At 41.0% G+C, this 22,714-nt stretch overlaps 2 protein-coding genes across 2 annotated transcripts; both read right to left on the reverse strand.

The window, feature by feature from the left end:
• Positions 1-213: 213 nt before the first annotated feature.
• slc20a1a (solute carrier family 20 member 1a) lies at positions 214-10,031 on the reverse strand. Its single transcript, XM_033620383.2, has 11 exons — positions 9,873-10,031; positions 8,273-8,898; positions 8,007-8,147; positions 6,168-6,253; positions 4,180-4,276; positions 2,317-2,436; positions 1,923-2,132; positions 1,332-1,803; positions 1,057-1,242; positions 885-969; positions 214-777 (listed from the first exon to the last, which is right to left on the reverse strand). Exons 2-11 carry the CDS (start codon positions 8,616-8,618, stop codon positions 622-624), a joined length of 1,899 nt encoding a protein of 632 aa, XP_033476274.2. The 5' UTR covers positions 8,619-8,898; positions 9,873-10,031; the 3' UTR covers positions 214-621.
• A 4,470-nt stretch (positions 10,032-14,501) lies between these two features.
• Positions 14,502-18,463, reverse strand: vgll4l (vestigial like 4 like). Its single transcript, XM_033619907.2, has 5 exons — positions 18,268-18,463; positions 16,439-16,562; positions 16,075-16,324; positions 15,454-15,535; positions 14,502-15,305 (listed from the first exon to the last, which is right to left on the reverse strand). Exons 1-5 carry the CDS (start codon positions 18,332-18,334, stop codon positions 15,016-15,018), a joined length of 813 nt encoding a protein of 270 aa, XP_033475798.1. The 5' UTR covers positions 18,335-18,463; the 3' UTR covers positions 14,502-15,015.
• Between the last annotated feature and the right edge of the window lie 4,251 nt (positions 18,464-22,714).

Consider the following 22,714-nt stretch of genomic DNA (forward strand, 5'->3'; position numbering starts at 1 on the left):
TTAAAACTCAACATTAGCTGTGGTGGCTGCTGCAGCAAAAGCAACACCTAGTGGACTTTTCAGTGTACTACATAAGCAGGGGCTGCTGCATTTTTTTGCAGTAGGTATATGCTGTTAAAAATGATAATGTAGGAAAAAAATTCAGTTTTCGTCCATGTATTGTTTGTTTGTGTTTACTGACCCATCTCTTCCCCAAACACACATTAAATAAGATTCAGTGGAAAATGTTTAATAGTGAGTAAAATACATTGAAATTCCTGCAAATCAAGCAACTCCTTGTTTTATTACATCCAAATACGCAAACAGGGAATATAACTGTTATTTGTACCATACAAATAACAGTCAGTCACAAGTGAATTATTTGATTTATAATACATATTGCTTTTATACAAATATACAAAGGGATCACAGGATGTTTGAACAGTGTTATTAGATCTTACATCATTCATGGACATATTCCTGTGAGGTAATATAATTGGCTTGACCTTGACATGACATTGCATCATATAAAAATCATTAATAGGACCAAACAACGTGTTTAGTTGGTCAGTCAGTCAGTCAGTCAAACAAAATCTGTAGGTAGCAGTCCATCAGTAACAGTGTGGCAGGGCAGTGTGAGGCTCACAGAACAACATATATGAAGAGAGCCATGATGGCAGCACTGATCAGCCCAGAGATAGGAACTGTGACAAACCAGGCGATGAAGATGTTCCTGAACAGACGCCAGTCAACTGATTTCCTTGAGCGCAGCCATCCAACAGCCACCACAGACCCCACCTGTGTGGATGTAAAACACTTTTATAACACATGCTCAAACTGAACCTACATTTGATTGTCATATTCATCTATTTAGGTTGAAGTTTCACACTTTTGAGTTCTGTTACCTTGCAGTGGGTTGTGCTGACAGGAAGACCAACATTGGATGCCACAACAACTGTGAGTGCTGATGCTAGCTCAATGCTGAATCCACTAAAGTGAAATAAAATATGTTAGTACACTTTGACTATCAGATACATCCTAATTTTACTTGTTAAAGAATATAAATGTGTGGCATACCTGGATGGTGTAATGGGTGTAAGGTCTTTGCCCATGGTCTGCATCACTCTTCGTCCCCATACCCAGAGTCCAGCGCAGATACCCACTCCTCCGTAAAGAAGCAACCAAATGGGTGTTGGTGTGTTGGACATCACAGAGCCGCTTTCATACAGAAGCCAGAGAGCCACCAGTGGACCAATCGCATTGCTATTAAAAAAAAAAAAAACAGTTTATGTAACTACTCTGGATAATCAACACATACATAAATTCCTCAAGAGAAAACCACCCTTGCCTACCTGACATCGTTCCCTCCGTGAGCAAAGGAGCCAAAGCATGCTGTGAGTATCTGCAGGAACTGGAAAAGCAAAGCGACAGCTGGTTGGTCGACTTCAAGCTCATCCTCTTCCAGACCAAGGTCCATGCCAGCTTCCTGAGTCAGACTCTCTTCTTGGACTACACTCCCATTGGTCAGTGCTGAGCTGTAGCTGCTGTGACTGTCCACCCTCGATCTTCTCTGCAGCCCATCATCCAGGTCTTTGTATTTAGGATCTCCTTGAATGCCATAAATAGCCATGGTGTAGGAGGTGTAGCTGTTGTTCCTCCTGATGGGCCGCTCCTCTGTATCACTGTCACCTATGCAGTCACCGACCTTAGCCTTGTGAAGCTTGTGTAGCAGGTCTTTGTAAAGACCAGAATCTTTGTGGATCGTGTGGGACCGTCCACTGTGAGGATCGGTGATCATCATGGGGCCAATATTGCCATTCAGAACTATGAGAATAAATAAACTTAGTCAGCGTTCCTTACAGTTATATCACTGCTGTGGAGATTAATATAGTCGGATAAAGTGTAAATAATATAATTCATTTTAAACCGTTCAAACGACTCACCATTGCTGATGTCCAGGTCTTTGTTTTCCATGTCATTGTTGTCCAAGTCAGCTTCCTCTGAGCCTCCAAGTTTGAATGCCACCATTTGAGTGTCTGCTGGAGGAGTCTGGGGTTGAGGGTCATGACGTATTGAGGGCTGCTCTGCTGGAGCAGGTTTGCTGGAGTTCTTCTCCATTAGTGGAGTTTCACAGGGAGCATCAGTTGTTTCTCCTGAGGTACAGTATGGTGTTCAGCTGAGATCAAGTATGTCACATTTTACTTATACAAGCTTAACAAAACATCCCACCCAGCATAGAAAATGATATAAAAACCCTCTATTTTACTCATAAGCATAAAATGTGTTTTCATTCAAAATGCACTTGTGAGTGAGTCCGAAAGTGGAAGATTTACTCACGCTTGATTTTCTTCTTGAGGTATGGACAAACAACGAACCAAACGATCAAAGCTGTGACGAAGGCACAGCCCAGCACAATGCACAGGGTACCCCACCATGGCACTCTGTCAAAACCCAGCACTGTGCACATGAGACAGGGACATGACAGAAAGGTCTGTCTCAGATAAGGACAAACAGAAACTTAACTGCTTGTTCCATTTATTCACAAATGATGCTGCTCCCTTCCAAACAGTGAGATAAGAAACTGTTAGTACTCAAACATTCCTAGCCTAATTACCAGAGACACTTTGTCACATCTTATGGGTCTCTGACATATTGACCCTTTTCCAAAGTAATCATTACTCTTTCTGTTTCATGAGCTATGGTCAAAATGTTTCAGTGACCTGCTCCAGTGTTACAGACACAGTAGCATAAGGTAGTTACAACGGGCCCCAGTGCGCATCGTTATGAAGGACCCTAGTGCATGCTAGTTACTTGTTATGCGCCTAAACTAGCTAACGTATAATCTTATTATCTTGTCACATGATCACATTGCATATATGTATATGACAAAAATATCTATGAAAATAAGGAAGTATTCATTTAATTGAATAGTTTTTATAGTTTATCTAGAGTTTGTCTAGAGTGAGCATATATTTTATAACATATTTTGTTATATTGCTACAGACTATTCTACTGTTGTAGATGGGTTTGCCTTTCAATATAGTAATGGCACCATTTTTAATTTAATGTTAGTTTTTCTTTGAACGCGGGCCTATTTTTAAGGTGGCCATGTGACTCACTCACAAGGGCCCCGTTTTCCTGCCCAACATATTGTTGGAGGACCCATTCTCTCTTGGCCCCCTCACCCGATGTGCCCCAGTGTAACTGCCCCACCTGCACTGACTAAATTTATGCCCGTGTACAGACACCAGTATCAGCAGGAGTGCATACTCCTCCGATCAGATAGTGATCAGAAAAACAGTCTGGCAGCCCAGTGATTATACACTCAGTATTCTCTGGTATTTCACGTCTTTTAAAGCTAACACAGTTGTTGCTGTAACTGCTAGAATTAGATATCTCAATGCAGGTTAGTATGACAATATTGAATTTTCCCTCACAGACACAACTTACCTGTTTGCTCATGTAGACAACAGCAGGTTAACAACAATAAAAAGCCACATAGTAAAAGCAGTGGCTTTCATTATCAACATGGATGTGTAGCCAAACAGTGTTGACTTGACACAAAGTAATGTTTTTTCTGTATCTCTGTGTCAGAAAATAAAGTGTTGGCTGGAACATGTGTGCAGTATCAGTGTAAGAAGTGCACTCTGCTGTATTAGGCTGTAATTTTGCATAGCAGGAGTTATGGTGTGTTATATCTCTTGACCCACACACACCGGCCTGCAGCCTTCAGTGAAGGGCCCAGGCCAGTTGACTTCTCGATAAGTTCAATCCTGCAAATGAAACAAAAAGGAGTGGAAATTGTCCATTTAATAGTTGAATCTTTCTCAAATCCCCATTCAGCTGGTTTAACTTTATTTTTGTCGTGTGGTGGCTTTAATTTTGTGCAATTAATGTCTGACCATTTTATCACTGGTTTTATCTTGAAAGGAACAGTTCATCAGACAGATATGCCAGGGTTGATGCATTTATGGCTGACGAAATAAAGTCCAAAATTACCAAAACAAAAGCAGTCTAAAACTCTTTAAATCAAATGTTTCTTAATTTTTTTGCCACCTACTTTGTCCTAAGATGATTGTGATCAACTCTCTTCTGTGTCTCCAGTGACATTTAGTCAGACCTCATCTTGCGCCAGGGCTTTCAAGAGCTGCTGTGTGAATCAAAAGAAGCATAGGTGTGGTGCGTGGAGATGGTACTTACGCGGTGCTCCTGTAAACATGATGGAGAAGAGGTTGATGCCCATGGTTGTGGCGTAGAAGATAGGAAGAGCTCTGAGGCCGTTGGGTACAGGGTCAGCCTGTGGAAATCAGAGTGAATGCAGAGGGTTGTTAGCAATTCCAACAAAGAGATATTTCCCCTTGAAACTTCTCAGATGGTTTCATTTAAGCCCAAAGAGGTCAAGTTATCCAACATTTTAAATTTAAGAAAAGGGTGTAGCAGCTTCAATGCTGATGCATCAGTATTAAAAATCTAATGATGTCATGTTTAATAATATGTCAGTCACAATTTTCTGCAGAATTAGCACTTTTACTTTTTAATACTATTTCTATATTATTTTGACAATAGTAACAATGCACTTTTAAGTAAGAATCATTTTGAATTCTTAGCATTAGCATTTCCTCTCCCCACTGATAACTTCCATTTTACAATTACACTTATCAATCGTCTACAATCGCTAGTGCTTCTCTCACATGGATGGTCATCTAATTGCTAAGCTGGTCACCAGGGCCAAGGCCTCCACATGTTCTCTGAACCCCATGCCCACAGCCTTGCTCAAGACACGTTTACTGACCTCTGCCCCGTCATGATGGACATTATCAACTCCTCCCTGGAGTCTGGCACGGTACCCTCCAGCATCAAAACTGCCTCAGTCACCCCTTTCTTTAAAAGGCCAGGTCTACTCTGGACCCAGATGACCTCAATAACTACTGCCTGAATTCCAACCTTTCTTTCCTCAGTAGACCCCCCATCTGCACATGTTCAGGCATGAACTCTATGAACCCCTTCAATCTGCCTTCAGAACTCACCACAGCACGCACACCGCCCTCATCAAAATCACCAATTACCTCCTCATCACTGCTGATTCTGGCCATCCTCCTAGCCTACGAGACAGTCTCCCACACCATCACTCAACTGCCTATCTGACTAAATCAGCATCACCGGCACTGTTCTCTCCTGGTTCCATTCATATCTCTCCAACAGAAAACAGTCAACGAAGGCATGCCTCAAGGCTCTGTGCTTAGACCCCTCCTCTTCGCCATCTAAATGCTCGTCCTTGGTGTGATCACCTGCCACCACGGTCTATGCTTTCACTGCTATGTTGATGACACATAACTGTATCTCAGCACCAAATCATCCACTGAACTCCCCCCACAGTCTCTTGTCAACTGAATGCATATAATAAAAATATGGATGTCATCAAACCTAGTCAAACTTAACAGCAACAAAACAGAGCTTGTGGTTGTGGCCCCCAAGGCACTGCTCCACAAGGGTGGCGAGCTCCTCCTCACTGTGGATAGCTGTTGCATCCATCCTTCCTCAGAAGTCTGAAACCTGACTGTCATTTTGGAGTCCATCCTCTCTTTCTATTCTCACATCTAAACCATCAGTAAATCTGATTTTCCACCTGAAAAATATTTCAAGACTCCAGTCATCACTCTCTGACTCCATGGCAGAGACCCTTAATCATGCCTTTATCAACTCCCATCTGGACTTCTGCAAAGGAGCCCCAGGGTGCCCAACAAAGCCCTGGACAGGCAGGACGGACACCTAAAAATCCCTCCATGATCTTGCCCCCCAGTACCTGTCTGACCTCCTCCACCCCTATAACCCATCCCAGAACCTATGGTCCTAAGACAAGGGTCTGCTCTCCACTCCCCAAACTAGCCTGTGAACTTTCGGTATGAACATTTACGAAAAACTGCTCAAAACCCATTTGTTCACCAAGGCTTATGGCCAGTGCACTCATCTTCAACCATCATTGCTATTCTGTTTCTGTTTTGTTTATTTTCACTTTCACTCTGCCTATTTATCTATTTATTTATTTATATTTTCTTACTCTGTAAAGCAGCCTTGAGTACCTTGAAAGGTGCTATATAAATCCAAGTTATTATTATTATTATCATTAGCAGTAGTAGTAGTAGTAGTAGTAGTGGTAGTAGTATTGTAGTAGTAGTTTTAAGGCTTACCTTGTTCAGAATGAATTTGCGAACAAAATAGAAGAGAATTCCTGACATGATGCCAGACAGTACAGGTGACAGGAACCAGGATGCCACTTTGGATAGCAAAAGATATGTGAAAGAACATTGATTAATGAGCTTTGAGCTACACTTGTATTTTAGATTTAAAGCTACAGTTGGTAACTTTTATAGAAATAACATTTTGTCATATTGGCTGACATTGTCACTATATCCTGACAGCAGTACAGATGACATCTGAAGCTATAAAAAGGGGGTTTGACATCATGATTGTCAGCTGTGTGTGCTAAATGCTGTGCTTTCAATCAACGGCGCTGCTTGTGATTAGTCAGACGGATGTATGAGCGGAAACTCAATACAGTGGAGATCGCTATTGCGCAGACTCTGCCTCCAGTGCAAGATGGCAGCGGCCGTATCAGGGATATTTTAACTTTAATTTTGTACAGTGGGAGGAAGCACAAACACGTCGTCCATCATTATATAGTCTATGGTCTGAATGAAAACAACCAAGCCGAGGAGTCTCTAACACAGCTGTCAATCATGTCCTGAACTGCAGTCAAACTGTCAAACAAGGCAGCACTGATCAAATATGAATCAAGATCATGTTACTGCATTACCTATTTTTTAACCACAAGTGTCTCCAGAAACATATTTTAGTGTACTGTTTAGCTGTAAAATGAGAGCGTTTGCTCTGACCGGTGGGTGTTGTTTGGTTTTTGGCTTGACTGTTATCAACATGGCAGCCGGGTCACAAACGTTTTTCATTTTACAGCTAAACAGTACACTAAAATATATTTCCTAAGACATTTGAGATGAAAAAAAAGTGCTACAGTAACATAATCTTGATTCATATTTGATCAGCTCTGCCTGGTCTGACAGTGTCAACGCAGGTCAGCGGCTGTAAATGACATGATTGACATTCCTGTGACTCCTTGGCTCTAATTGGTTGTTATCGTTCAGGCATGATTGCACATGCCATTAAGGCCCAGACACACCAAACCGATACCAGAGAACTAGCGGCAACAAAACCCTCCCCTGCTGCGTCGCCTCACATCGCCATGTCTCGGCCAAAAAGACGCACATGAACATGCTGCAAAGACTTCAGCAAAAGGGCAACCATTATGTACATTCTACATCTGGGTAAGAGAAAATAACCTTCCACACCAGCAGACAGTGGTCGTCTGTCATCATCCTTCAAAAAGGGAAACCAGAAGACTGACAGGATGGATTCAAGATGCTAGTTAGCCAGTTTGCACATCAACAACACAATCAAATGCTGAAAGAACAAAATATAGTTACGATATCTGTGCCAGTTAACAATAACACAAACCATCATGAACCGTTTCTTCTAGAGAGCTCAATGGTTACAGTAATACAATCTTACCTTATAAAACAAGTTTGTTTTGGTCTCACTTTGCTTGACTTTAGCTCTTTGTTTACTTTGCTCACTTCCGTTTCTCCTCTTGTGCACTGAGCTGAACTGCTAATCAGAGTGATTGTATTCACTGTTGGGTGCCAACAGTGATTGAACATGCTGAATCAATGGAAAAAAAGCCGTCTAATGTCAATGAAGGCCAATGGTGCGGGACATACTGCAGCGACGAGGGACACTGACTGACGGCCCAACATTAGCTGACAGTCGACTGTCAGCTCAATGTATCAGGGCCTTTACATCGCTTGGAGGAGGAGGAACATGATTTTTTTTCACAAATTATCTGTCTCAAGTACTACTGTCAGGATGTAATGAAAGTTGATCAAATATAGTAAAAAATATATTTTTTCTAAAAGCTACCAACTACATCTTCAAGAGATACTACAACGTATATTCACCAATGCGCAGTAGCTCCATCCATTTGACCCCTTGGTGACCTCTGGCTACCATGGAAAAGCCAATTGTGGCTCCAACAATACAGTGGGTTCCAGAAATGGGGAGCTTCAGGAATGATGCAGCCAGCTGCCACACAGCAGAGCCTGTAGGACAAAAAACATCAGCAAGGCCTGTTCTTACAATCTGAAAATTTACTGGTCAAATATCTTGTCTAGATTTATGTGACATTATGTGTTTATGTCACATAGGTATGTATGTGAGTGCTTACCACACATTGCACTTATCGATCCTGCCATCAGGATGTGTTCAGAGCCATTGTACATCTGGACATCAATAATCCCCTTTCGGATGGTTTCGCTGACTTTGGCCCCCAGCAGCACTGAGCCCACTGTCTCAAAGATAGTGGCCAGGATGCAGGCCTGACGCAAGGTGACCACGCCAGAGCCCACTGCAGTACCGAAGGAGTTGGCTACATCGTTTGCCCCCACAGAGAAAGCCAGGATGAAAGCAATGATGAAGCCTACCACCAACAGCCACAAGTAGCCTGACATGGTAGACTGAGCCAGAGCCACGGTGGTGGCCGCAGCAAGGGTTGCTAGTGTAGTTGTATCCATCACTACTTGCAATTCAGTTTAATTTAAACAATCAGAGTGTAAAAAAAAAGCCAATTTATTGTGGTGTATCAGTGACTTATTTGGTAATCTGTGTTTATTAATAAATTTCTACCACAAAATGGATTTAAAAACCTCTTAGTTCTGTTCTAAAAGCACTAATGGGAAGAAAATGTATTGCTAGCTTGGTATGTGGGGTTTATAAGTAGGCTTCATCATAAAATGACAGGCTTTAGAGACGGGAGGGACACCCATTGTGACAGTGAGTCTCTGATGATACACACTGCAAAAAAACATAAATACACAAGTCAGAGGTTAGTACACATTATTAACTGGTTCAAAACCAAAGTTAAGTTACACATTAACAAATCCCAAACTAGCTGACGAGACCAAACGGCATGCATCATTTTGTTCTGCGTGCATGATTTAGTATGCTGTGGCAGAAGGAAGTGGTTGTGATAAAGTGTTTTATATCAGAAGTAAGTCATTACTGGGGTGAACCACGTTAAAATTTGGCATCAAATTGCTAAAGCATAACATTATTGTAGAGTTATCTGCCTGAACAGAAAGCTGTGGTGAGATGAGTGAATCATAACATGACATAACAATATTATTTTCTTGGCAAAAGCAGGAAGAAGACAGAATACCCTCATAAATTATGCAATGTACAGGTTTTATGAGCATAAATCCCTGTCAAATAAAGAATGTTGTCATATTTTAAGGCTTGATTGTGTAAATTTGTTACAGAGTGTTTTTATTATGGTCTTAATTTCCATATAGGGACGCATGTTGGACGTAGGCTGTATATCAGTGACGTAACAGCACTAACTTTATTGCACTTTTACATGTATTTAATCTTAAGAGTGCTTTAATGGGACTTTCTAAGATTTGGACCAGCAATAGCTAATATTTGAATTAAAAGAAATCCATATATGTAATGAAACCCACCACTGTAATTATTTGGCTTTACCACTTATCTAAATGTGTCCGTGTGACAACATTCAACAGGCTCACAGAGTGCGTCACTTTAAAGTACCCTCTGAAATTCCACTACGGAGTAAAACCACACATAAATCCACTTAAAACTTCAAACAGCTGAGAATAATTGTCCTTTTCACTCATTGTTAACTAACTCACCATCAGTATAGAAAATAGAGGTATGTTAATCTCCTTAGCTGCTCTTGCATAATTCAAACGGAGCGACAACATAGAGAGGAGAAATGAGAAAGAGGCAGGAAAATAGTTAAAAATACTTACATGTGAGACCACAGTGAGAGTTTTCCGCTGCGTGTTTGGCTCCTGCACACGTTGTGTGTCCTGCTGTGAGAAGCGGGCTTGAAGAGCTTAATGCAAACAGAGAGGATGTTACAGTATGCGCGTCTGTGAGAGGAGGGGGGTCTGTACTGTTTGGAGGCTCCTGCTGGAGGTTGGTTTATATATTGAGCTGGGTGAGTACACGCCTTTCCAGCCCAGTCATGAGACCACTGCTGCCCTAAAGCTAATGTTTAGCTTGTTTGTTGGCAGGGAGGAATAATTACAGTTGTCTTTGATTATGTTGCTTTGCTGCATATGAACCTGAAATCCCCCAAAATATGTGTTTCCTCACCACCACGGAGGCACACAAATGTCTATTGTTTTGCCTAAATATATCTTGTTGCTCCTAAAGAAACATATTTCAGGATACAGTGTGTTTATGGTAATCAGGGGCTATTATATTTCCATAATATTCCTGGTAACTATGTATAGTTTGACTTATCTCGTGTAAATAAGACAATGCGCATGTGCAGCTTAAACTGATGGGCAAAATCTATCAATAAGGACCTGAGTCAGATGTGTAATAGTGAACACAAGTGAAGATCCTTTTATTTAATAGCATGTCCTTCACTCTGGCGCCTCCTACTGGCCAAACCTGATATTATGAGGTTATAAAAATACCTAATTTTCAGCCATCCAACTATTTTATGTTGAAGTGTGCATAGGCAAAGACAAAATTAAAACAATTTTCATGAAAAATTGGTGCATAAAAAGTCAAGAAATTAAGTGTTGGAGGGTCCTGGCACCTACATTTCATATGTCCCATCCCTAATGTTGGAACAAAAGCTAGGCCCGAGGTGTGTAATGTGCACTGCAGCCTGGGGGTATTATTGTGCCTATACACTTGTTTAAAGGGTCTTTAAGGTATTTTTGTCCTTGTCCATCTTTCTCTGACAAAGACACAAATTCCAATCAAAGAAGAATGGACCCTGCCATAATACGATGACACTGAACTTAAGTTTAGGCAGTGGAGAACCACAGGTGATGTGCACAGCTCACTAAGCAAGTGTATCTAAGCAGAATGTGAAGCAACAGTCTCAACCTATGTTACTGATCAACCTGTTATTCACCAGTGGCTTTACTGAGAAACCCCACAAGACTGTCGGGCCACTGTCACCGTCAGCAGAATTGACTCTTTTCTGATCTGCTACACTGCTTCCAAATCTGCTGATGAGTTCCCTTTCATTACTCATTAATTTAGTGCCTGTTAGATGATGTCGTTTGGCTTTGTGACATCTGACAACCCGTGCACACAAACGCTAAGTGTGTGGAATATTTTGACCTCTCCAAAGCATGTGACGGGTGCAAACCAAAGTGACTCACAACTCTGCTGAGAAGAAATGTGATGGTGGCATCAGTTCATGCTGGTGAACTGATGTCGGAAAAATGTGTTTCAGATTTCCTTTTGCATTTTGTCAAGTGCAAAATAGTGTTACAGACATTCAAATAATAATGTCAGTTTTCACTCTATTCATTAATTTGTATATATCTGTGATACAACACAACTCACACTGTGTTTCACATACATACATACATACATCTGTAGCTTAACTAGCTCATAGCCTAATGCATATCCTCACCTTTATACACACACTCAGACAGTCAAAACAAATCTGAAAGAAAAAGATCCCAGCAGCTGTAAACATCTAAGAGCATGGGCAGATTGTGAGACAAAGGGCCTCTGGGCACAGATATGCAAAGGGACCCATCACCTCTCTTACATAGGAGCAAGACACACAGACTTTATGGTGGCTTTGCTTCTATTTGTGGTCATTTTGTGTGTCCTTGCGGTCGTTTTTGTTTCTCTTTGAAGTAATATTGTGTCTCTTAGCAGTTCCTTTGTATCACTTTGTGGTCTTTGTGTCTCTTTGTGGTCGTTTTGAGTCTCCTCCTGGTGGGTACGTGTTAATTTGAGTGACATTTTGCAAGTAAAGGCCAGGGGGCACTCTGCCACTTTGGGCCTCTGGGCCTGTGCCTGGTAGGCCCATTTGGTAATCCAGCCATGGCTGAACACATCCTATTGTCCACCCACCACTTGAGTCATGGTACAATTTCTTTTGTGTATCAATCTGGCGGCTTCTTTGGTTGCTTAAAATAAGCTTTAAATTATGTCCATGTATATATATATATGTGTATATGTATACATGGAGCTCCAACATGAATCGAGGCCTTATTCAACTTCAGGTTTTAGATATAGAACATTTGATAAGAACTAGTATTAGAACTTTAATACTAATATACTGTTACTGCTTTTGCCTGCTTGTCTTACAGTACATATCCACAGTTGCCATGTTTGCAATGCAATGCAGAGGTTTTGCAGCAGATTATTTCAGATGCTTTTCCATCTGAGTTCTGTTTTAAAAAGATTTGGAAAGTTGGTTTGCTTGGTTTATCCTGAAAGAGGCCATTTGATGTGATGTTATACCTCTTAACTAACACTAAGCTATGTTGTAATGTTTGTAAGAGTTTGTTGTCTATTAAGACAGTCTAGTTGTAGTTACACAGCTGCATTAACAGCAGGAATAAAGTTGTTCTAACAGGCATGTTTCATATCATATCCACTACTGTAGGTTGAATAAAACTGCCAGTTTGGGATTGTGAACATCCAGCGGACTGACACCAAACAATCCTTGTTCAAACAATCATCCTAGATTATCTCTGATCATCTAAACACGAAGAGGTTGAACAAGAACCGTTAAAAATGAATCATACACTCCACCACAACAGACACACTGTCATTCCACGCAATCATGTTCTCATGAGATTAGAGCAAGCAATTTAAATTATTTACAAAATGCTTCATGCTGTATTGACAGTGATCTAACTTTTGACAGACCAGACAAAGTAAAAGAACTTTCCCAGAGGGCTCGGCCAATCTTCTGTACTCTGGTGCATCCTTAATTACTACTGCCACAGTCAAATTGAGTTAAATGTTGTTTTCTGTCTTGTTTGAGGTATCCAGTATGGTAATTATCTTTTATTGTTGCTTGAAACGACAATGTGCATTTGTTTTGCAGCAGCTTGAGAAGTTTTTTCTTTTAACATTCTCATGGCCAGTTGTTTTATATCATTTGAACTCCCACTTTCAGCTGACAACAGTGCTTGAAACTGCATCAAACTTGTATAAAACTGCAGTGCATCAAATACAGAGCAAATCTACAAACAGACAAGGGTATATAAATTGCATATATCTAAATTAACATTAAGAACCTTCAAGTGTAAAATGGTGTCAAAATTAATACTACCATAGACTCACTCCTTGCAGAATTATAGAGTACATTATTTTCTTAGCAATGGCAGACACATTAATCCCATGTTTGTACTGTCAAATAAAATGTGAAGGGGATTATGAGTTTATGAATATGGAAGAGTGATATGCAGCTATAAACGCCTGTTATAGAGTCGCCTCCTAGTGGTGATCTTAGCAAAGTACTCCGGCTCCTTGCTCAACAACAAGTTGACCTGCAGAGCTGTGTTTTTAGTTGTCTGTGCTGTTCATCCATGCAACATGAAACCATTTGTCATTGACAATGTCAGCAGCCTAAGGTTTACTTGAGCGCCTCAAGATGGCAGCAATGCCCCTGTTCAGGTTACGCTGGAAAATGAATATACTCTATAAGGAAATACCAGTTTCTGTACTTAATAAGGAAAAGTTATAACCAGCAGATTGGTCATTATTTGCTCCTGTGTGTGTGGACTTGCGGCAAACATTATGATGTAAACATTATGTTACTGTAAGGTGGATTTTAAGAGGTTTTGTGCAGATGACTTAACTCAATCTACCCAATGTCATTAGCTTTCACAATTTTAATGATTTACCTTAACAGTTTTAGTATAAAAACCCCATTCAATTCACATTTCCCCTAATTCCCCCTCTTGATTTACAACTTTCTTCCCAAGCTGTTTAACTTGTCAGTCATTAAGGTTATTTCCCACTTCTTTCAAATCGACCAACTCTGCAATTTCAAAGACAGGAGCTTTGGAATTTTTTTTTAATGTGGCTTATCATATTTAAAGCAAGACAAGATAGGACATGCAAATAAGTAACTGAAGAGCTCAGCTGGTTCTCATGCTCAGGCCTATATTAGCCCAACCCTTCCTTCCCCTCTTCCCTCCCTCCTATCCCTTGCCAAACAGGATCTGTAGGATCTTACAGAGTCATTTTCTCAGGAGACAGGAATGTCAGAACACAAGCCCTGGTGCCTGCTGGGACATGCACCCTACATTCCCTCAGACTTACAGGAAAAAGTCCCAAACGTGTTGCTCATGCACCCATTTAATTTCCACTTGGTGTGTGGTAACAGCCTTCAGTGTAAATGGCATGTATGCACCGGACGTGTTGCAGACGCACACTGACTCACTACTGAAATTAGGTTGTCTGGTGAACCCTGCCCAGTTCGTACAAAGTGTCTGTCAGTTCACAGCCTGCAATTTTAAAGTGAGTTTTATTCGGTTTAATCCTCAGCTTCTCTTTCAAAAGAAATTCTTTTAAAAATGAATAAATTAATTAAGTTTTTATTTTGTAATCCACTAAACAAACATGCTTTTACAAATGAGAAACACACAAAGCTGTTAAAGGATTTTTCATATTTTTATTGTTTCAACGTCTTTTTAAAAATCTCTTTTGTGTACAGCTGATAAGCACAATATTATACAGCAGACAGGCCAGTCCTTTAGACTATAAGGAACCCATATGTTATCAGAACATAAATATAATACAGTACAATGAAATTGTGGCATTCGGGCAGCATTAACAGAATGACACAAAATCAAAGAAATGTTAAGGATTATTTGGCTGATTTTTTTCAATCATCCCACATCACCATCTATAGTATCTCAGGTATTCAGATGCTATCAACAAGCAGAGGATAGAAATGTAACAAAACATGGACATCCCAATTATTGCTACATTCGTCTGCATCAGCGTGTCTTAGATTCGGACACATGGAGGTCCAAAGTGACAGCACTCCTGCATCTGTTAGCTCGCCCTCTTAACACTAGCGCTGGCATTTCCATTGCTCGCCAAGCAGAGCTGCACGCAGTGAAATGTTAAAAGTCACAGTCTCTATCAGAGGCCGTTTCTGCTTTAATTGACAGACCAGTGGCTGGAAGTGGGCGATGAGCTGCTGGTGGACTCTTTGTGGGACAGATTGTAGGTGGGGGAGTGAGTGACACTTGGACTGCTGGGAGGTGTGGAAGAACAGGAGGAAGACTTGGATTTAATCTGGTGCCACTTGTCTCCCAAAGCCTTGGCAAAGTGGTCGTCCACAGACACGCTGATGGAGAGCTGCTGGGAGCGAGCTTTCTGGTAGTTCAGGCCAAGGCTCCTCTGGAAATGCTCCTCAACAACGTGGTCATAGTTGGATTTGGAAACAACTGTGAGGGAAATGACGAATAACAAGTGTCAAATACACACCTCAGTGAGTCAGGAAATGTGAGTGGATATCTAGATTATGACATGTGCCTGACGATTAGGGAGTGACCGTCTGGTGGATGAGCTCATTCACAAGATTGTGAGACTGACCTGATGAGGGGCTCCTGTGGACCTCAGATCTGCAGGAGGGGTTTCTTGATGAGGAGACGCAAGTGATCACAGAGGGGCGCATCTGAAAAAAAAAAAGGATGGGTCACAAATTGAAGACACAGAGAAAGTACTTTTTTACTGCTTCTTTGCGTTTTCTCTTAACCCCACAAATTTTGTACTATCACCTAAACCTGGCTGTGCACTAACAAAAATCATTTGAAAACTGATTAAACTGGTTGGGTTTGCCCATGAAAGTCAGATCACTCCCAGTGTGGTGGCATATGCAGGTCAAAGACAGAGCAGTCTGTTTGGTCTTGTTGATGGAATTCCTCCCTCCATTGCTCACATTTTCTTTCCGAATCCGGCTGGATTGCATAGCACGGACAAGCTTAGGCCTGTAAACACTCTTGGAAGAAGAATGCCTGCGCTGTTGGATTGACTTGCTACAGATGGGAGATGTACGACTCCTGTGGGTAGCCTAGAGCTACACTGAGACTACAAAGAGACGTATAGTGCTGCCACTTCTCATGAGTTATGACGGCCCAAATAACCATGACCTTTGAGGAAATGCCACTGAACATGCTAAGGACACATGGTGCACTTGTTTTTAAAGTGAATTACCTGGAGTTGAGTGGTAGCAGAGCTCGTAGACTTTGCCTCTGTGCTTTCAGGGTCTTTTCTGGGTTTCTTGATGAGGGCAAGCGGTTCATCCATGACTGGCGCGTAGTACACATGGGCAGGCAGAGGACTGGTGGGGCTGGGTGTTGGACTCCAGGTAGATGTGGGGCTCTGTGGCCTGTTGAACACTGCCGGTGCTGGTGCTGCTCTCTGGGCAGCTTTACCACTGCTTCTGCTCAGTGCCCGCTCTCGCCTGAAATGTTTATTCAACATAAAATGTTACGTCTCTGACAGAATTTGCATTCAATAGGTCGGCATTTTAATGTTGAAGTGCTATTGTAAACATGAATAAGCTTGTTCCACCAACCTTTCCTCCAATGTCAGGCCTCTGTCGTGGCTGTGCTTGCGTTTGACTGGATGCACAGTTGGGGCTCGAGCTCGGTCGTTTGCAAAATGTCTGTATCTGTCTTCACTCCTGAGATGGGGCTGACCTGAAAAAAATAATAAAATGTAGAATTTTAATAAGATGCTTTCAAAAGGGGTTTGACTTTGGCCTTTTTGCTGGAACAATAATCATTTACTGGTACTGATGATTTTACTACAGTGACAATGGTGTGTGTGTGACACTCAGGGATGAGTAATTGCTTGTTTTGATCCATGACATCGACCTGCATGACTACTATTCGTGGGAAAGTTTTTTTTTTTTTGGGGGCCACCGTTAATTGTAAACTCCGTTAAGTTGTAAAACTCGATCTACCTGATCAGCAAGGGTTACAACACTACACAGCTGATTCAGTGCTAACGGTAAATGTTGTTTTTCTGCATAATGTTGGCATTCAGCCCTATCACACAGCCAAAAGGGCACAATCAACAGGTTTTGTTAGGACAGAGTGCCACACATCTAACAGCTTTTAGTCTTGACGACCATGATTTGGGCGGCAACCATTTGTGAAAAGGCCATCACTGTGAACACTCACGTACACAGACTGGATTATTGCAATGACACAAGTTGAAACACATTAACAAGGAGCTGGTGATGTCATTGGTGTGCTGAATAAATGAAATGCTCTGTATAATCAGGTTGCAAGTTAAACCCACAAAATGATTTTTAGTGTTTTCACGAAGGCAGGGCCATCACCTTTTAATTTCAGTCCGAGCATCAGGAATATTAGTTTAAATCAATTTGCTCTTGGGGCTCACATCAGTAAGCTCACATGTTCAAAACTGTCATGCATACAGTCAAAACACAAATAATTGTTTGAGAATCTAATGGCAGCATAATTAGACTGTGGCCCATTGTTTGACTGCATGCTTTGTTAACATGTGATCACGCAGATTGATGCGGCGGCGGGAGTCCTTCAAAGCTCCTTCAACTGTATTCAAATCAGCCATTCACTAGTTTGAAAGATGCTGCAATGACATCTATTGAAATCAAACAATGAGGTGGTTATGTGTTTTGATTTGAGAGACAATGAAAGTTGTCCACCGTGTCTTCACACCCTAAGTGCTCGCTCCAATCCACAACTCCTACTGGCAGAACACTCCAACACCTGTGAGCTACTCCTTCACACAGTGTGCCATTGTGGAGGAGGGGGGCGGGCAGGTATAACCACACCTATGCTGATTTTCTAATGCCTCGGGCATGGATATTTCTTCCTTGTTAACAGAGGGAAAATGCTGCCTGACCTTCTGTTTGGCTGTGTTTACTCTGATTGTATGGATTTCCATTGGAAACACAGTGTAGGTGTGAATGACAATACAAGTTAAAGAATCCAATCCAAGCCAATATGCATTAAGAAGGGCTTCCTCTATTCTTTATTAGATAGATTCCCTGTATGATCCCTACCTATCTATTGTGACAAAAAAGCTACATTGTACCATATGAATAAGGATTACTCACAAAGTATTTTTTAAAAGCTAAGTGTTGCTGTTAGTGTCTAACTTCCACAAGACTGTCACCACATCTGATTCTTCATATTTGATATCTACATAAATATCATGAGAAGATCAAGGGTAAATGCCAATGTAATGGACACAACTATAATATAAGGTTGAACCATGACACAAGATCTAAACATATCAACATATTTTAAAGTGTTGTAGCCTAACTACAGCAGAGACTGATCAAGGTAAAACAAGTATTAACTCTTGTCACAAAACACAAGGCAATAAAACAAAAGCAATAATCAAACTTACCCTCTAAAATGTAGACCTTGAAGCCACTGCTCATCCGGGTAATGTACTGGAAGTTAGCCACAGCCATGGCTCCTTGTTTTTGCCTGAGTGAAGCCAAATACAGAAGAACACCTTGACTGCCGGAGCTTACAGGACACAATGAGCCTCAGTTATAGATTGTATTGGAAAGGTAATGAGATGCTGGGTCTGAGCTCAGCCAGGTAAAGTATCAGGTGAGTGCAGATAGGTGCAGTAGCTTCCCTGTGACTCATTCCCTGCATTCAGATTGGCTGCTGTAGGAGCCAATCAAATGCCCTCATTCACTCAGCGTTGTTATTGTCCTACAGGCGGAATGAGCTCACAGGTAGGCCAGTCTCAAAGGTGGAAAGTGGAGTTACTAAATGTCATAGGATCATAGAATCCACACTGACTGGAGAAGTGTTTGCTTTATTCAACACTTTCTTTTCTACAAGAATTACCTTTTTGGTCATGAATCGTTTTTTTTGATAGATTTCTCCCCAAGCTATGCAGAAAGTGAAGTGTGCCTTTTGTTTCCCTCCATGGAATCACCACCTGTCCGTCTCCCCTCCCTCCCTCCTAATCTGCAATCTCACCAAACTGCATTTTTTCGAGCTCTTAGCCCACCGGAGCTCCAGTCATTCCACTGACCTGCCCATACACGCACGCAGCTGTACTGTGAGCCTGCCTCACCAGTAATCCAAAGGCTTTTGTTGATGGCCAGACAAAGACTCCTAAGTCCTGAAAATGCCGCTGCCATGAGAACAATCTGAGCATACTGAGGAGTTTGGCCTCACGTAGAAAGTCTTTGGAGGCCACTCATTCAGACACTTTGTGACACTGGTGCTGCTAAAAATCATTAAGAGTGTAATTAATATGTTTATATATAATATACAAATATATCTATCATGAATATGATTGATAATGTTTGCAGATGAGTGCAGTGAGAATCAATAAAAATGATTCTCTGTGGTGCCCTTGTATTGGCTGATATATTATCCTGTCTCAGTCCATTTAATACTGATTACTGTCCTAACAGGGAGACGGCAGCTGTAAAGAAGACTGATTCAAAAATGAAAAAGAGCTGCACATATGAAGGACTTGCTGTGAATACATGCATGTGATGTATTATGTTGAGCTCAATTTCAGGCCAACAGTGCCTCCCCAAGTCATACACTGCAATAACAAGTCATACTGCATATGCATTAGAAAAAAGAAATCAAGAATAGCAACGTGCTGTTTACTATAAACAAGTATTGCATTACATGTTTGCTCACCAACACATTCTATATACTGTAAACATTTTAGAAATGTGAGGAATCTGGGCTTAAAATGATTGGAATTGGCACCACCGTGTTTTTCTTGTTTTGTGGCATTCATTCTTCTCAGGTATGTACCGGAAACAGCTGAAAATGTGCTTTTCTCATTATTTTATTTACAAAATTGAAATTTATCATGGTGATGCAAAAGTATCTCAGTTTGTAGTTTGAATAGCTGCAATTTTTTTCATTCAGTTGAAATATTAGTGTACATTTTTAACTATTGGTCACTGCATTCTGTTTCAGGACACAGGAAATTGTACTCTACTTTGTCAAACCAGCTGTTAACACAATCCCCTATACTCCCAAATGAGAAACAGTAATTCCTCCAATGGGTCCTCTTTGATAAAGGTGCAAGTGTTTGCACTGCAAAATGTATGTGAAGCAGGGAGCTGCACAAAATGAACACCAGTAATGCTAATAATTCATTAAATAGTGATAAATTCCTTCAGAAAAAGATGAATTATCTATTATTTATCTAATCTGTATAAAGTACCAGACATTAACCAGACATTTTGAAGTAAAGAAACACAACCCATCTGCAATCATGATAATAGTAATAACACCAAAACCGCAATTTTAACAATAAAGAATATTTGCCCAGACTTCATATCAATAACTGTAAGATGCAATAATGATCCTGCCACCCTCCCCGATGACCCATTCCAGAGGTTTTCCAATGATGACTTTGTCCCCATATTCACTTTTGTAATCACTGTCTTTGTTGTTTTGTTAGTGTTTTGTATTAAATATGAAAAAATATAAAATATTTTAAGCTCCAATATCCTTCACACCCTAAAAAAAAAAAAAAAAAAAAAAAAAAATTATTGTCATTATTTTTATTTGTCAGCATCACAGCCTATAATACCTCACTCTCTACAAGGCATTATGCAGCTGATTAAATAAATTCACTCAGCAATGTGTTGCTGTGTTCACTGGTTCAGTTACCACCACGCAGTGCAGTTTCCACAGTAAACACATTCAGTGATAGACTCATTCCCCTGAGATGCACCACAGAGCACCACAGGAAGTCTTTCCTGCCTGCAGCCATCAACCTGCACAACTCGTCCCACACAGTGTAAGCCGCTCTGAGTCAATAGACTGGCATTGGACTTCATTCACCTACTGCAGTTATAATTCATAATTATCTGTTGGGTGCAATATTCTGTGCAATTATTCAACTGTGTAATATTATATTTTTCAGCTCTTAAACGTATGTATATATTTATTCAACGTGCCATGCACATAACTGTACTGTTTACTCTTATTCTATTCTTGTTTTTTTTTATTGATGTATATATTATAGTTAACATTTTACACAACCTCAGCACAGTGACAATATATATTTTAGATTTTATTTTATTTCATTGCTTTGCACATACATACTTCTAATTCATAGTCTTATTCTACCTCGTATAATTCGCTATTCTTTACATGGGAGTGACAAACAAATCTCAATTTCCCCTCTGGGATCAATAAAGTATTTCTGATTCTGATTCTGATATCTCCACCAGACACTCCAATAGGCAAAATTTGTTTTTCCAGTAATTCTAGTAACAACAACAGATCAATAAGAGCTCTGCTCCATAAGGATGGCTTCTACCCAATCGATACTTAATTGCCATTAAAGTTAAAGAAATTTGTTTTAAACTAATTCATACATTCTACTACATGATAAATTATAAAATTAATTGGATGGTAAAAAAAAATATTGATGGGTGAAAAAAAGGCAGTGTTCACCAGAGGTAAGAAGCTGACAGAGTTGGCTCAGCCTAATCGATGGAGCCAAGGTCCTGCATTTCTACTGTGACATATAGCGACTGGCCAGTCAAACCAGCTTCCGGTCCCTCAGATGACACTGTTGAGCTGTAGAGATCTGTCACCTGTGGTATCACTACCATTGTTATTGACCATGCCGTACCAGATATTTCTCAGTTCAACACCTGGAGTGAGCTGTTGGATGCCACAGTTTGGGAATTATAGGGGGCGGCTGGTGAAGATGGTAAACACTCTGCTTTCAGCTATTGTAATGCAGAAATGCTCCTCTTCCATAAGGCCCAACAAGACAGTTTTTGTGATGAACACAATCTATTCAAAGCTGGTAAACCTGTGCCAACAAGTAGCCATATACTCACCTTAGCCCCTGAGTTTGACAAGATCACAGAGCTGAACAGAGAGAGGCTGACTTAGGCAAGCTGAAGGAATTCAGGAGTCTGCCGTCCACCCAGTTGTTCTCCATCCCAGTCATCCAATAACCAAGCTCCTAATCCAGGAATGTGACTCTAAAGTCTGCCATCTGGGTATGGAAAGAGTATTTGGGGGGCTACATTGCACTTTAAGGGTATTGCATTCAAGAGAGGCATGCAACCAGTACCAATGCTTTGAGTGCCAATGACAGAAAAATATGGCTGATCTACTACCTGCCAGGCTCAGACTTTCAAAGCTACCCTTCCATTCCACAGTAATGGATTGCTACGAGCTATTCCTCATCAAAATTGGCAGATGCACTGAAAAAAGATAACTACACGTTGCATGCACCTAGACGTCCTGACAATCATCAGCACTGATTGTCATGGCACTGCGAAGATTTATTGCCTGCTTAGGAACCCCAGTAGAATTGTACTCAGATCAGGGTGCAAACTTAAAGGCTGGGGAAAAGGAGGTGAGACAAACCTGAGCAAAGACCTGAAAGACCAACTGGCCAAACAACAGATATCTTTCCACTAAAATCCACTGGCTGCCCCTCAAATTGGCTGTGCATCAGGGAGAGAAATCCATTTAATCAAGTCAGGATTCTACAAAGTCATCGGCACACAAACAGTTACAGAGGATGTGCTCATAACTGTCCTCATTGAAGTGGAGGGCATTCTTAAGGCAAAACCATTGTGGTATATGTCCTCCAACTGAGCTGACCCTGATCCAGTAACCCCAAACCTCCTGTTGATGGATTGATGGGATAGTACACTACCTCATGTGAGATACCCTGCATCAGAGCTGCAGCTAAGCAAGCATCACTGGAGATACAGCCAGATCCTTGCTGACCACTTCTAGTCACAGTCACAGGGACTACCTACCAAATCTACAGCCCCGTCAAAAATGGCATCATGCGGCTGTACCCCTCACAATCGGCC

This window comes from Epinephelus lanceolatus, chromosome 9 (assembly GCF_041903045.1).
Source record: "Epinephelus lanceolatus isolate andai-2023 chromosome 9, ASM4190304v1, whole genome shotgun sequence".
In the NCBI taxonomy this organism is placed as follows: domain Eukaryota; kingdom Metazoa; phylum Chordata; class Actinopteri; order Perciformes; family Serranidae; genus Epinephelus; species Epinephelus lanceolatus.